At 34.3% G+C, this 15020-nt stretch overlaps 2 protein-coding genes across 4 annotated transcripts; both read right to left on the bottom strand.

Moving 5' to 3' along the window:
- Positions 1-95: 95 nt before the first annotated feature.
- LOC106151212 (ectonucleotide pyrophosphatase/phosphodiesterase family member 5-like) lies at positions 96-6322 on the bottom strand. 2 transcript variants are annotated; one of them, XM_013524336.2, is made up of 4 exons: positions 5359-6292; positions 4523-4693; positions 3542-3781; positions 96-2206 (listed from the first exon to the last, which is right to left on the bottom strand). In XM_013524336.2, exons 1-4 carry the CDS (start codon positions 6215-6217, stop codon positions 2019-2021), a joined length of 1458 nt encoding a protein of 485 aa, XP_013379790.2. In that variant the 5' UTR covers positions 6218-6292; the 3' UTR covers positions 96-2018. The 2 variants fall into 2 exon arrangements, with proteins under 2 accessions (XP_013379790.2, XP_086856959.1); XM_087000833.1 differs by lacking the exon at positions 3542-3781 and having other exon boundaries at positions 5359-6322.
- Positions 6323-8686: 2364 nt separating this feature from the next.
- LOC106151242 (ectonucleotide pyrophosphatase/phosphodiesterase family member 5-like) lies at positions 8687-14839 on the bottom strand. Of its 2 annotated transcripts, none has more exons than XM_013524389.3 (4): positions 13904-14837; positions 13215-13385; positions 12769-13008; positions 8687-10120 (listed from the first exon to the last, which is right to left on the bottom strand). In XM_013524389.3, the coding sequence occupies exons 1-4, from the start codon at positions 14757-14759 to the stop codon at positions 9933-9935; spliced, it is 1455 nt and encodes a 484-aa protein (XP_013379843.3). In that variant the 5' UTR covers positions 14760-14837; the 3' UTR covers positions 8687-9932. The 2 variants fall into 2 exon arrangements, with proteins under 2 accessions (XP_013379843.3, XP_086856956.1); XM_087000830.1 differs by having other exon boundaries at positions 9994-10120; positions 12723-13008; positions 13904-14839.
- Between the last annotated feature and the right edge of the window lie 181 nt (positions 14840-15020).

Here is a 15020-nt window from a genome sequence, read left to right as displayed (position 1 = left end):
CTTAATTTCTGTCTACATATCCTGCACAGTTACAGGTGCTCTTCTCCTCCCCCCCCCCCAATTCAGGTCTTCAAAACAAATTATATTTTTATATATACAGTTATCAATATGGGAAACAATTTATTTAGAATCAAACATAGCATAAAACGTCAATCCAAGAGCAGGGAGCAGCCAAACAATGGTTCACAAGCAGAAGATCACTTTTCATTTCAAGGAACATATTTTTTTGGAGGATAGGATACCTTTTTAAGTAAATAGAATATTGGCGTAATCATAATCTTGGCACCAAACTAACATAAGATAATCCAAAAATAACTCTTACTGTCACAAAAATGTACCATTTGCTTCTGAGCAGTAGTGATTGAAATATTTTATAAATATTATATATTACATGTATATTATATATGTTATATGTATACTTCAATTGAAGCCACAACTCATATTAATGTGTCAATATCATATTGCCAATTAAGCAAGAAATAAAATTGTTTAATTGGTTGTATATTCTCTCCCTTTAGAATTCAAAGAATTGACAAGAAGTATCTAAAACAGTATGCTCTAGTTGATGAGCCAAACTACTTCGCATTGAAAAATTAATTTTGCTATAATATAAGTATTGCATGCTTGTGATTGGTTTAGATATAAACTTGCTTCTGGTGAAAACAACTAGTATAGCCAGAGCTTGTCAACAGAAATAAATCAAGGTCAGTCCTCTCAAAAATCCAGGACAAAAAAGTTATATTTCCTGCTGCCTTTGTGCATGCTACACCAATATTTCTTTCTTCAACATGTCTAATAGTACAACTATTTTCTGTCTAAATATCAACAGTTCTTCACTTCTCTAATTTTAAGGACATTTTTTCAAGGTTGCAACTGACTCTCACCATTTCCCTATGTGTATAATCTTTACTAAAAACCCATTTCCTAAAAGTATTAAAAATTTGAGAGATACAAGATAACACATTCTATTCAATAAAATAGTTACTACTACAACGACAAGCATACCTGTACCACATTACACGTACAACAATAACGCTGTTCCCAAAAAATACTACTACCAAAACTGTAAATAACAAGTCCAGAAATGATTCTGTAGATAACTCATAGTTGCATAGGACTGCTTCAAAAATCGACATCTGTTGAGTTTGTGAATAGCATTGCAATCTAGTGTTGATAGCTATTCATGTGCTTAACCATAACCCAAGAAATTTATTTATCTACAATTAAATGTCCATGAGCTACTTAGCACTAAACAGTGAGATGAAATTCACTATCATATATGAATATGACAAACAAGAGTCACTGAGAGTTATGGAACTGTGTAAAGTTACTTTTTTGGGAGTATTATGTTTGAATATTCTTTTGTAACAACATAAATTCATAATGAAAAACTTCTTCAGCTAAAATTGTACTTTCAACATTATAACTCTTAATGCTGATTATCAAAGAGAAACAAAGTGTGAAGTGTTATGTAAAAAGTACACACACAAACACACACACACAGAAGAACATTTATCTACTCCAAGAAATTATACTAGTGACTATACTATGGCTAACCCCTTAAATGTGGACAATGTCTTTCCCACTCTCTATTTTAATGTCCTATTAGTAAATGTTTAAATGAATGTTAGCAAAGCAGATCTCCATGTACTTGCATCTACATTGGGCACATCTGAGAAAATATTTTTACCTAAATCCATGAGCAATTTCACAACATGATTCAAAATTGATTGCAAAAAATAATAATAATAATAATAATAATAATAATTAAATTACTGTATCTTGTCAATCAAATTTCTGACAGTATGTCAATCCTAAAACAGAGATAAACATGACACAAATCAAAATGAAGAACTTCTACTACATTGCACAGAAAAAACATGATGTCTAAATCAAACTCTTTATAAGGAAACCCATCACAGCTATACAAAATACACAAAATATAAGTAAAATAAAAAATACAAAAACCCAAGGGATACTAAATGACTTATTGGGATAATCAGTTTTTCATTAAAAAATTAAAGCTCATCATCTGAAATGGGATTCAACAAGTGCTGGGCTGAATCCAATGATTCCATCCCATTGATATTAGCTTTGACCACCCTGCTGTGCCGAAGGATGACTTTATGATACCGATGTTGTTGCCTGCATGCAAAAATTGAAAATACCCCTGCTATAGTGGCAACAAATACAATCATAATAGCATCTGAAAAAAGAAAGAAAAGACATTTAGGTAACATAAAATGAAATTCAAGAACAGCTTTTCCATTAAACTTAAAATCAAATACAGCTTCTGCAGTCCAATGATAGCAAATATAACTTTAAACAAATTATTCAAAAAGTAAATGATATTTCAATGTCAAAACATTAAATAGTCGCATATAAAACCAGAATTATGTCAAATGTGTTATTGAACTCAGTTATATATAACAGTTTATTTGAGATCTAGGACCCCATTTCCATACCTAGTTGATCTAGCAAGATCAACCCATCTCCAAGGGGATTCACCCTAAATTACATTCAGCTTACTAGTAATCACCTTAGATGTCCAGCATGACTACTGAAGCTCTTAAACGATAGTTATGTACTGCCTAATAGCTTCAGTAGGAATGCCAGACATCAGAGCTACTTAAGCTGGGTGCAATTTAGCAAGAAACCCCTTGGAGATGGGTTTATCCTGCTAGATCAGTAGGTATAGGAATGGGGTCTAGGACATAAGACCCCATTCCCATAGATTTTAGATCGATCTATCCCTGTGGGGAGTCTCACTAGATTACTGTCAGCTTAGCCGGCTTAAGCGTCTGTCCCGCCTACTAAAAGCTGTAAGGGGGTAATTAACTATGGTGCGCGCTCCGCCAACTGCAATTTAGTGTGATCCCCCAGGGAGTTAGGTCGATCTAAATCTAAATCTCTGGATCGATCAAAATCTCTGGGAATGCACCCTAAGAGTTTGCATGCTCCCTTTGACTAGACTTGCAAACAGCAAAACATGGTTTCGTATGTCCTACTCGAGATGAATTACCCGGTGGTCAATTATTTCTACAATCCCATCTTTGCTGTCTGGGGACTATCATAACCATCATACAGTAGCCAGCAATTTCAAAGGGTGTTTTACTTTTAAAAAATGGACCTTTTCACCCCTTTAGTTGATAATAGACATATTCCCGCACGAAAACGCAGTAGATACTCTAGCGCAGTAGACTACTGCAATCATACTGCAAACATGCCTCAAATCTGCTTCGATTTGGGAGCTAATTAGCATATTTGAGACATGCTTCTGTCATGCTGCTAATCTACTGCATTAATGCTCCTCTCTGTACAAACCTATGTACTTTTTGGAGTAGAATTTCAGTAGGCTATACTGCATTTCTACTGCAAATATGCTCCACACCACTACTGCGTTAATGCTTCTTTGCTACTTCGATACTACTGCATTTTCATGTGGGCTTTATAATAGACATGGCTTGGTGTTAATCAAATTCTGGTCTAGGGAGTAGTTTGCCCCTCTCCTGGCCTGTCAAGAAACGAGTATAATACTAACATGTCAATAAAGTTGTATCCATGCTGGAATTGGCTCCTGTGAGAAGATGGTTCACATTGTCTAAGCTTCCATTCACTGGATTACTTGGTTTTATCTCTAATAACTTGCACATTAGAGGGTAGATGTCCACATTGTTAAACTCTTTTGACAAAAAACCTTTTTTAAAAGCAGGTCCATGAGCTATAAAGTAAGGATGCATATCCGGAAGGCTGTTGTTGTATCCATGTTGACCCTTAATATCTGAAAATAACACAAGGTATTCTCTTTGAAATTGAATGTTTAAAGGCACTGACTTCATGGAATTTTCCTGCCAAAATGAATTTTACTAGGGTAAAGAGGAATTTTCTCCTATTCACAAATTATTGTTTGACCTGCCTCCGTACTTGGATTTGATGTTTTATTCTATTTCTAATTTAGAACTTAAGTTTACAAATGACAGGCCAGTCAAAGTAATGACATCTGCTGTCACACCACTTGCCTTTTTTTCTGTATTGTGGCCATACCATGTACAGTATAATACAGATGTTGCAAGCTGGCAATGGCTACCCAAGGAGGCTGAGAAGATGAGCACGACTAAACGTCAAGGTACACTTCAGATTTACTGTTATATAAAGGGTTTTATAGCCTTAAGAGTCTGAATTGAGGAAATGTAAGAAGCTTTACAGGACATAAATATGACTGCTGAGGATTTTCAAACATGGGGCGAGAACTTCTAAAATTAATTTTGGCAGGAAAATCATGGATTGACCCTTTACTCCCCAAACCTTTCCTGATATCATAGATTTCCTATCCATTAACCAAGCAATAAGTACTATCAATGAGAATGTGTTAGACAAGGTTGTACATCTACATATTGTTAAGGAAAGAGCAAAGTAAGTATACTAGTACATTCTTTTACCTAAAATAAACATCAACTATAACATTCAGACCCAGCTTTCTAGAAATTATACCTTGTTTTAATACAGAGCAATCAAAACTTACCCAATTTTTGTGAGGAATTAGGAAAAAAGAACCATCCTAAATCTGGTTCCACCACAATAGGTTGTATCCTTCTATTGTGTTTATAATGATAATCTTCAGGCACATCTTTCTTTAAATATACATGCAGATGTGGTGCCTTTGACAAATTTTGATAAACTTCCTTTTCTTTCCCTGAATATAAAAGAGAGATATATTATACAAATTTAGACATTCCCAGTTGGGATTGAAAATATCAGTTCTTACTTTGTTGTCATTTTAATTACAACAGTCCTTGATATATAGGCAAAGGGTAGTGCTGTAAGTTACTACTGGTGCTTTTGACACTGGGAGCTGGAAAAGTTAATCCGACTCATTTTCACATTTTTATAATCACTGAATCAGCTATGGTAAAGATAATTACCCCCTAACAGCTTTATTAGGCTTGACAGACATTGAAGCCGGTTAAGTTGATAGCAATAAAGGGTACCGGAGGAGACGGATTGTGCCAGAAGTGACATGTAGTGGTGTAAGACATGAACCTGAGTGGTCATTTTTAGCTGGAGGTGAATGGGAATGAGGGTTTTATTGAGAAAAAAGCAGTTATTTTAACAACACAAAAGATAACATTTTATCTTTATGCATTTGGGGCAGAGAATACTTGTAGAAATAATAGGAGCATGATATGAAAATGTGTCACGGAATTTAAAGGCGAAAAGCCATACTTATCATATTCAAACTTAATGAGAAATGTAAGTCTATCATTTTTGTCTATTGTATGGTAAATTTTAGTATTACAATTAAAACAGGAAAATGGGTGCTTAACTGATTGTTTGAACCTACATGTATCTTAAACTCACCTTCAACAGGTATTATGTTACCAAATGCACCATATCCTACAGCCTGGTAACAAGCAGGGTCTGCATATTTATCAAGATATACAATTTTTTCATCTGACACTGTTGTCATTCCATGATCACTGGTAAGAATAATATTTGTGGAATCAAATAAATTTTTTCTTTTTAACTTCTCTATAAGATAGCCTGTGGCACTATCTAAAAAGGAAATCATATTTGTCACATTTTCAGATTCAGGTCCACAGTTATGTCCAGTACGATCTGGTTCATGGTAATATAGCAGTCCTAAATTAATAGGCTCATCTTCATCAAGAAACCAATCCACTATAGTATCAATTCTATCCTGAATACTTGTACTCTGGTTATAGTCCACAAACTTTTTTGGGAGTTGTCCATCGACTGGGACTTCAGAAAATGGCCACATCATGCTACCACTATACCGTTTGCTGCTGTCTTTTTGATTTTCCAGCCAGATGGGCATATTAAGTTTATTTGACACCCATTTTTCAAAATTCTTAGCCTGTTCAGCAGTACTTGCGTCTTTTAAATATACACGCTCTTTGAATACCGGATCATACATAGTGTTTCCAACAATCCCATGACTTTCTGGATATAAACCAGTGACGATAGTGTAGTGATTTGGAAATGTTTTAGTTGGAAATGCATTTTTTATCCATTCTGCCTTGACACCTTTTTCGATGAGGTAGTCGAAATTCGGTGTCGGTGTTCTTGTTAGATAATTCCAGCGGAAGCCATCGTATGACACAATGAGTAGTCTTGGTATATCTTCATGACATATGACTGATGTTATAATAAGTACTGCGTACAACAAAACTAATACCGTTACTTGAAATCTTTCCATATTCCAGTCATAAATGATCAAGCACCTGCTTCTGTGTCAGAAAGGGTAATCTTGGCATGTGTACTAATCAAGACGAGACCATATTTAAGTTAGTTGAACAATTAGTAAAAGCATACAGCTGTGGCAGTGGGTGTGAATGGCCTATCAAGTGTTTCTGAGTTTCCATATTTTTAAAATTGGAAATCAATGAATTGTGAAAAACTTACCAGAGAAAAAAACAGAGACATATATTTGTATAAAAAAGATAATGGTTGCTAAGTATGTTATTCATTTATATTAAAGGGATAATAAAACTTTGCATGAGATCTTTATTTCACAATAAAAACATTGTAAACAACTCATAGAAATATAATATATTCTGTTTTACCACTAAAACAGCAGTTATAGCTATTATTCTGATATCTGACCTTGTCATCAGACCTCGTGACCTCCATAGATGGCTATATACTCTGTTATAATCTCTTAAGAGATTATTACAAAAAAAAAAAAAAAAAAAACTTATTAGAAAAAAAAAAAAAACAAGGACTAACTTTGAATGTAGAAATGGATTCAATAACCATTGGTAAATATGGGAAAATTGTTGTTTACTCCAGGAAAATTCATTTTTTGGCCAAAACAAAAAGTTATTATCCCTTTAATTTAGAGAAGAACAAAAAACTGATATTGTGACATTTTTTGATCAACATTATGTTTTACTTAACTTGTACATACTTTGAAATGGTGAATAAATTTTAATTTTAAATAAAAGGTGTTTCTGGGTGCATTCACAATGAATCTATATAGTACTAACTGCTGCCCTCTAACTCCACAGGGACTCTCATACAATCAGTTAAGGGTGCCAAAATTCATATTTAACAAATTATCCAAGGGTAAACGGCATTTCCCCTGATTAACCTACCTTCAATCTTTCTTTCCTGACTCTTGCCATAATTCTGTAACAATTTGGGAATAAGCCCAAAAATTAAACTTGCACATAAGCAGAGGTTTCCCAAATATGCCGTTCATTTCCATTGATATGACTTCCAGGTATCACAAGACTTTCGCAGACAGTCATGCTCTTTTTAAACGGTGTCAAGATGGCTGACTACTGAGGTTGGACATTTTATGTTTGAAAAGTTTCAGATAAGTTCGACATGAAGAGATCCATGCACTAAGAATGCATTTTTTAAAAATCCTACTTTATGTGGTTTTAATACTCCTTTTGGGTTTGCAATAAGTAGAATACAGAAAGGCTGGTGATAACTATACGAGAGGCATGTTAATTTGTCAATTTGATTGCATTTAGTAAGTGAGAGCCCCTATAGAGTTAGTCCACAGTAGCTTGTCAGATAGATTCATTGTGAAAATGCACCCCGATTCCCCAGGACCTGAGCAAATTTTATAAATCTACACTGGAAGCCCCCCTCCACCCCCCCCCCCCAAAAAAAGTACTACCAAGTAATCACAACTGTTACAGTACTAGAAGCTGGTGCCAGTTAATTTTCTTGAAAGCCTTACTTCTGACTTCATCAGAAAAGAGGTAAAATAATGTTTGTTGTTCAATTGAACATTTTAATTTTTACTTCCTTAAAAAAAAAAAAAAAAAAAAAAAAAAAGAACATTAAAATCACTCTAGTTGTCAACCATGCCAATTTTCATGGTATCATTTTTAGTTACAAAATTTTTACTCAAAAGTAGGACCCTGAGTTACAAAGTTTTTATTTAAAAGTAGGAAACTGATCACTATCTCACACCATACAATAAAGTAGTGAATCTGTCAACTACGCTTGGCCACCATATGTGCAAAAACAAGTTGGGTGGTACATGTAAATCATTAACAAAAAAAAAGGGAGTTTATGCTCTAAACATGATTATTTTTGTTGCAGTACTATTATGTTATGTTACAAGGCATGTTCTCGACACTTAATATGCTTCTTTAATGCATTCTGAGCAGACAAAATTTAGTCTTGGTCTAAACAAGGAATTCTTATTCCTTCATTTAAATTGGTCTAACGTTATCATCTTTTTAAATTCATTCCTCTTTTTAAATGTGAATTAATGCTAATAAAAAATATTCTTTACTTAACATTATTGGCTACACAATCAGATTTGAATTTCTAAAGCAAACATATACAACAGCATTTCAGTTTTTTACTGGTATGTGTAAGCAACTGCAGTTTAGGGACCAAACCACAGCAGGCTTTAAATGTATATTTCACTAATTAACTGGTGGTATCATGAATAAGGTGTATCATGCAAGGTCTCATCATTTTGATAATAAACAGTTTTGGGGTACCATGTACTGAGTAATGATTGGTGGCAATTATCACAGCTTTGAGATTTGTAATGAGTATTGTTTTTGCCATACTGTTTTCTGAACTGTCCACTTTCTAAATTATTAAAAAAAACTTCTTCACTGGACTTAGTCATCTAAACTACATCCAGCACATGACAGAAATATTTCTAGGATAATAAAAAGGAAATACTGTATTAAGGCAAGGGCATGCATATATTTTCCTATACCTGTACAACATTTCCGAAACCCCTTTTACTTCAATAATAAACAGTAAAAAGTTAACAGAGATTTAAAGTCAGTCATTTAAACATACAATAAAAAGTGTATAGAATATTGAAAACCAACAACATCATATATAATACAGAAATACCATTTACTGTACCTTGTATGAAAAAAACCCTGTTCATAAAAAACTATTCACCACATTTTACCATAGCCTACACGCACAAAAAATTTAATAAATATGCTGTTCCTGGAGATTGTAAAATATCACATTACACATGGCACATATACATACTTCATAAATTAACATCTCTACACATTGCTGTGCTACAAAATTGTGACGAGTACACTGTTTACCAATCTGAGTCAATTTTTTTTATAAAATCTAACATCTGAGACATATTTTGTAAAATTCAACATAAAAATGCCATTTTCACTGTAGATACATGTACACTGTATCATCAATAAACATGTTTGAGCAATGTTTGCTGAACAACTGGGAAATATGGTAGTAGACTAGATAGATTTTTTTTTAATATTTAATCTGAGACAATGGTAAAATTTCCAAATGGCAAATGAAATTCTTAGATATTCAAAAAAATTAAACATATATATATATATATATATATCCAGGTCTTGCCCATTGATGGTAGATCATATATGCACATGGAATCACATACAAATTTTAGTCTTTCAAAAGACAGTTTTTAGCATTTACAGTTATTACATAAAACCTTGACAGCTTATTTAAAGGGAGTACAACTCTCTCTCTGTCACAATAAATGCATTGTAAACAACTCCCAGAAATATATAATAAATTCATTTTACCACCAAATGGCAGTTATTGCAATTATTCTGAAATCTGTGCTTACCATCAGACCATATGGCCTCCAAAGATGGCTACCCTTTGTAATAATCTCTGAGAGAGACTTTATACATGATTCCGTACTTATCATTCTGGTTTTTTGTCAACATAATTATTTAAACCCTCTTAAACAAAGAATATTTCCAAACCTTAAGGCCTGTGTCTAAAACCCACTACCATTTACAAGCTAAAATATAGAAGAGGGGTAAGGAAAAAGTACTTTAAACTTGAATCTGCTGAAAACCGGAAATGTGCCAAACACTACTGTAAAAGGTAAAGGGGACAATTAAGCACTGGTATTTGTCATTAAGATCTTTTGGTTTTTGTTCCCAGTACTGCTTTTTCACTCTAAATCAAAGCTCATCATCTGACAAAGATTTCAGTAAGTGTTGACATGAATCCAATGATTCCATTCCGCTAACATTAGTTTTCATTGTCCTGCTGTGACAAAGGCTGACTTTATTATAACGATGTTGGTGCCTGCACGCACTTATTGAAAACACTCCTGCAATGGTTGTAACAAAAACTATTGCCAATGCATCTAAAAAGAAAGGAAAAAGTAGAAACCATTATCCCATAAGCTGTATAATAAAATAATATTCTAAATTTTACTACCATCATTAACTCAATTCTTACATTTAGCAAAAACAATTAAACCTTAAAGCAATAATAACTCTTCCTTGAGTTTCAAAATTCCGCAAGAAATACTTGTAAACAACGCATGGAGATATATTCTATTGCATTTTACCACTAAAACGGCTGTTATTGTAGTAAAACTAAAATCTGTGCTTGTCAATGGGGCTTTTGATGCCTTTCTTCCCGGTCGTCAAGGCATCCGTTGCCAATGACGTTGGAGTGTCACACGGATTCTCGCGTTCATTCGAGACCAAAATAACATTTGGCGCCATACGCATGATGCAAACCACAGACGTAAGTTGTGAGTTTTTGTACAGTGCGTCGAATAACGAAAAGCCCAGAATTGCACACATTGTAGATACGTATAAATACATTGCACACATTGTAGATATGTATAAATACATTTTGAGCAATAAGACGAATATATCTTATGAATCTTATATTATTGTTATATACAGAAAATAGTGTTGTTGTTGTCTTCTTTTCCTGCAGTTTTAAGTAGGTCACCAGAAAATATTGCTCGATATTGCGTGACTATGCAATGTCAGAGAGGGCTCCGTCAGTTAAAATCTCTTAAGACATTTTAACAAAAAATCAAACGTTTAGGAAAAAAACCCTGGACTAACTTTGAATGCAGGAAGGGTGTCGCTGACCATTGGTAAGTACGGGAAAATTGCCGTTTACTCCAGGAAAATCCAATTTTTGGCCAAAACGAAGAGTTATTATGACTTAAAACTTATTAAAGCATGTACTTAAATATTTTTACTTCAAAAGAGAAAAGCTGAATAAAAACAGGAACTTCAGTTATACTTGAAATTTCTACGATACCATCTGTGTGAAGCAGTAAAGGACTGATACCTAAGGCTACTTCCAGATAGCACATAATAGCTGCAATTAAATAGTACAATCCCACTTTGCACAATGCAAAAATCATAATGCGATGTAAAGTAAATTACTAGTAAGATTTCCTCATCTCATCTTACAACAAAAGGTCCTCTGCACACTATCATGATACTGTTTTAAGTCTTTTTTTTCCATGAACGAATAAATAGGTTTGAATTGCAACAGTATGGATGTATCTTAACTTGCCTTACAACATGAGCCATACACATAAAAGTTCTTGAGAGTCTTGACAAAGACCCCATTCCCATACATTTTAGATCGATCTATCCCTGTGGGGAGTTTCACTAGATTACTGTGTTAGCTTAGCCGGCTTAAGCGTCTGTCCCGCCTACTAAAAGCTGTAAGGGGGTAATTAACTATCGTGCGCGCTCAGCTGACTGCAATTTAGCGTGAACCCCCAGGGGGTTAGGTCAATCTAAATCTAAATCTCTGGGAATGCACTCAAAGACTCTTTCAACAATGGTCTCAAAAGAATCAGCAAGACAAGGGCAGCCAAAGATGATAACCCCAGACAACGGAGGCCATTTGCTCACAATGAATGATGAACCTCCACTTCCTCTGTGCAGAAGAACACTTACATTAGAAGTTGGCATCAAATGCAATGTTTGGCAGACACCTTTTGGTGGTAAATGGCAAACACCACCACCTACATGTATTCTGTCTAAGGAAGATAAAGAATGACTGGTGGAGGAACACATGCCACAAAATAATTGGCCCTTGGGCAGAATCATACAAGTTAACCCAGGAGATGACAAGCTATATGCTCCATCCAAATAAAAACATAAGATCAATGGTCTTAGGCTTCGTTCACATGCAATGTCTATTTTCTAAAAATCTATTTTCTATTCGCGGTATATCTTGTGATCACGGTCTGTGCCCTGAACATCCCGCAGCGTAATTACTGGCAGCGCGAGCCAGTTACTTCCAAAGCTGTAATTAATTCTCGGTGCTGCCAGTAATTACGCCGCAGGGTATTCAGGGCACAGACCGTGATTACAAAATACTGCAAATAGAAAATAGATTTTTAGAAAATAGACATTGCATGTGAACGAAGCCTTAATTAGGCCAATTACTAAAAAGTGGTGCACTGTATTAAAAGGGGAGCTATGTTAATTTTGTTCAATTTTGTGACATATTTAATGACTGGACTGTAACATTTTTTATCAATGTGAGTGTAGTTTAATTTAGTCTGTTAACCTCAGAAACAGGCAGAGGCTAGCAAGCCTGAGTTTAATTTATGTGTGCACCAGCTGACAATTCACACCTGACCCACTTTGAGTGCCCGTTCAAGAATAATCAACCAACTGTAAAGGTTGCAAATGAAAGAGTTGAGGAAATTCTACCCCTTTAGAGATAATCTGTCCATTTCAGAAGTCAAAACAGATCATCTTAGATTCTTAAAAAAAGAAAAGATAGACAACAACACAAGGGGACTAAGGAAAACCCTTTAGATTCTGTACAAGCTAGAGCAAAAGGGGCCCAAGTTATTTAATACGTTATTTTGCTATTCTAGATGTTATTTTGGTACACATAGTTCTTTTCACACCTATTACCATTCATCAGTAAATAAAGGTTCCTGAAATTACATCATCTTGTTATCTCACCTGTCAAATACACACAAACTCAACAAGGTACATGTACAATACTAACATGTCAATAAAGTTGTATCCATGCTGGAATTGACTCCTCTGAGTAGATGCTTCACTTTGTCTAAGCTTCCATTTACTGGATTACTTGGTTTTATCTCTAATAATGCACACATTAGAGAGTAGATATCCACACTGTTAAATTCTTCTGACACAAAACCTTCTTTAAAAGCAGGTCCATGAGCTATAAAGTAAGGATGCATATCTGGAAAACTGTTGTTGTATCCATGTGAGCCCTTAATATCTGGAGAAAAAAAAACAGCATTTTTTAAAGTGAAACACTAGTCTCAGTTTATAAAAAGCTCATAAAAAGCATAAAAAAATAAAGAAAAAAAAGAGAAATCCCTCTTTTATATTTAAAATACCTGTACCTTTTACATGTAAACAGTATGTACTAAAACATGTCTACTCTACCTTGAAATACTTTGATGATGCAGAATAATAAGTTACCGAGTTTTTCAGAGGAATCTGGACAGAAGTACCATCCCAACTCTAGCTCCACCAAAATGGGTTGTGTCCTTCTATTGTTTTTATAATGATAATCTTCAGGCACATCTTCTTTTAAATATACATGTAAATGTGGCACCTTTGTCAAATTTTGATAAACTTCCTCTTCTTTTCCTAAATACAGTTAGATATAATTATAAAATGACACTCCAAATGCATATTTTAATTAAATGGCTTATGGCATTACTCCTCATCTTTTCAGCTGATTTTGTAATTATGTAAATTAATCTATACCTTTGTAATATCTAAATTGTGGAGGCAAAGATTATAATATAGACATTTATAATATTTTAAATTACAGAATATTTTAATTTCTTATAGCTAACTTGGAAGTTTTTCAGGCCATTTCTAAAACTGCTCTACCCAGTATATACCACAAGATGGAAGCAAAATATGAATTCAGTAGTGTTTCCTATCTATGTTTCCTAGTGTTTCCTATAATATCCAAATATATTAAATCATGATAAAAAAATGGCAACTCTATTCTTAAATTCTTGTGCTAAATGAAACAGACCCCAAGACATATCTGTTCACTGTTACTACATTACAATGTGGACAGAGTCTGGTGAAAGAACAGACATATATGGCACAGCCAGTGTCAGTGTTTCTACTTCTACATATATAGAACTCACCTTCAACAGGCAGTATGTTACCAAATGCACCATATCCTACTAACTGGTAAAACATAGGATTGGCATATTTATCAAGATAAATAACTCTTTCATCTGACACTGCTGTCATTCCATGATCACTGGTAAGAATAATATTTATGGAATCAAATAAATTTGCTGCTTTTAACTTCTCTATAAGATAGCCTGTGGCACTGTCTAAAAAGGAAATCATATTTGTCACATTTTCAGATTCAGGTCCAGAAATGTGGCCTGCATTGTCTGGTTCATGGTAATATAGCAGTCCTAAATTAATGGGCTCAACTTCATCAAGAAACCAATCCACTATAGTATCAATTCTATCCTGAAGACTTGTACTCTGGTTATAGTCCACAAACTTTTTTGGTAGTTGTCCATCGACTGGGACTTCAGACAATGGCCACATAATGCTACCACTATGTCGCTTGCTGCTCTCTTTTTGATTTTCCAGCCAGATTGGTATATTAATTTTATTTGATACCCATTTTTCTACATTCTTTGATTGCTCTTCAGTGTCTATTGTTTCCAAATACAAGTTTTCTTTGAAAGCCGGATCGTACATAGTGTTTCCAACAATACCATGGCTTTCTGGATATAAACCTGTGACGATCGTGTAGTGATTTGGGAATGTTACAGTCGGAAAAACATTTTTTATCCACTTCGCCTTGACACCTTTTTCGATGAGGTAGTCGAAATTTGGTGTCTGTGTTCTTGTTAGATAATTCCAGCGGAAGCCATCGTATGATACAATAAGAAGCCTTGGTATGTGTTCATGACATATAACTGACATTATTAATCTCGGCATCGACAAAAACAGATATATTACTTGAAAAAGCCCCATCTTTTACTTTTAGACTTGGCTACACATTCGGTATCTGGGGCAAAAAGGACATAACACTGGCTGGTACTGGTGCATTAATCAAGATGAGACCATTTACAAGTTTTGGTGAGCTGACGTAAAAAAGAATATTCACGGAGTATCAGGAGTGTTCAGAGTACTTTGAGCTAAAGATACACTTTTGGATATGTTTTAAATTACCCAAAACTCATTCTTTGGTTAAATGGTTATAGGCTATTTCATGCAAATATATAATGCATTTAT

This window comes from Lingula anatina, chromosome 1, assembly GCF_051362555.1.
Source record: "Lingula anatina isolate TDL-2025a chromosome 1, LinAna3.0, whole genome shotgun sequence".
Taxonomy (NCBI): Eukaryota; Metazoa; Brachiopoda; class Lingulata; order Lingulida; family Lingulidae; genus Lingula; species Lingula anatina.
This window is presented reverse-complemented; position numbering and strand designations above follow the sequence as displayed.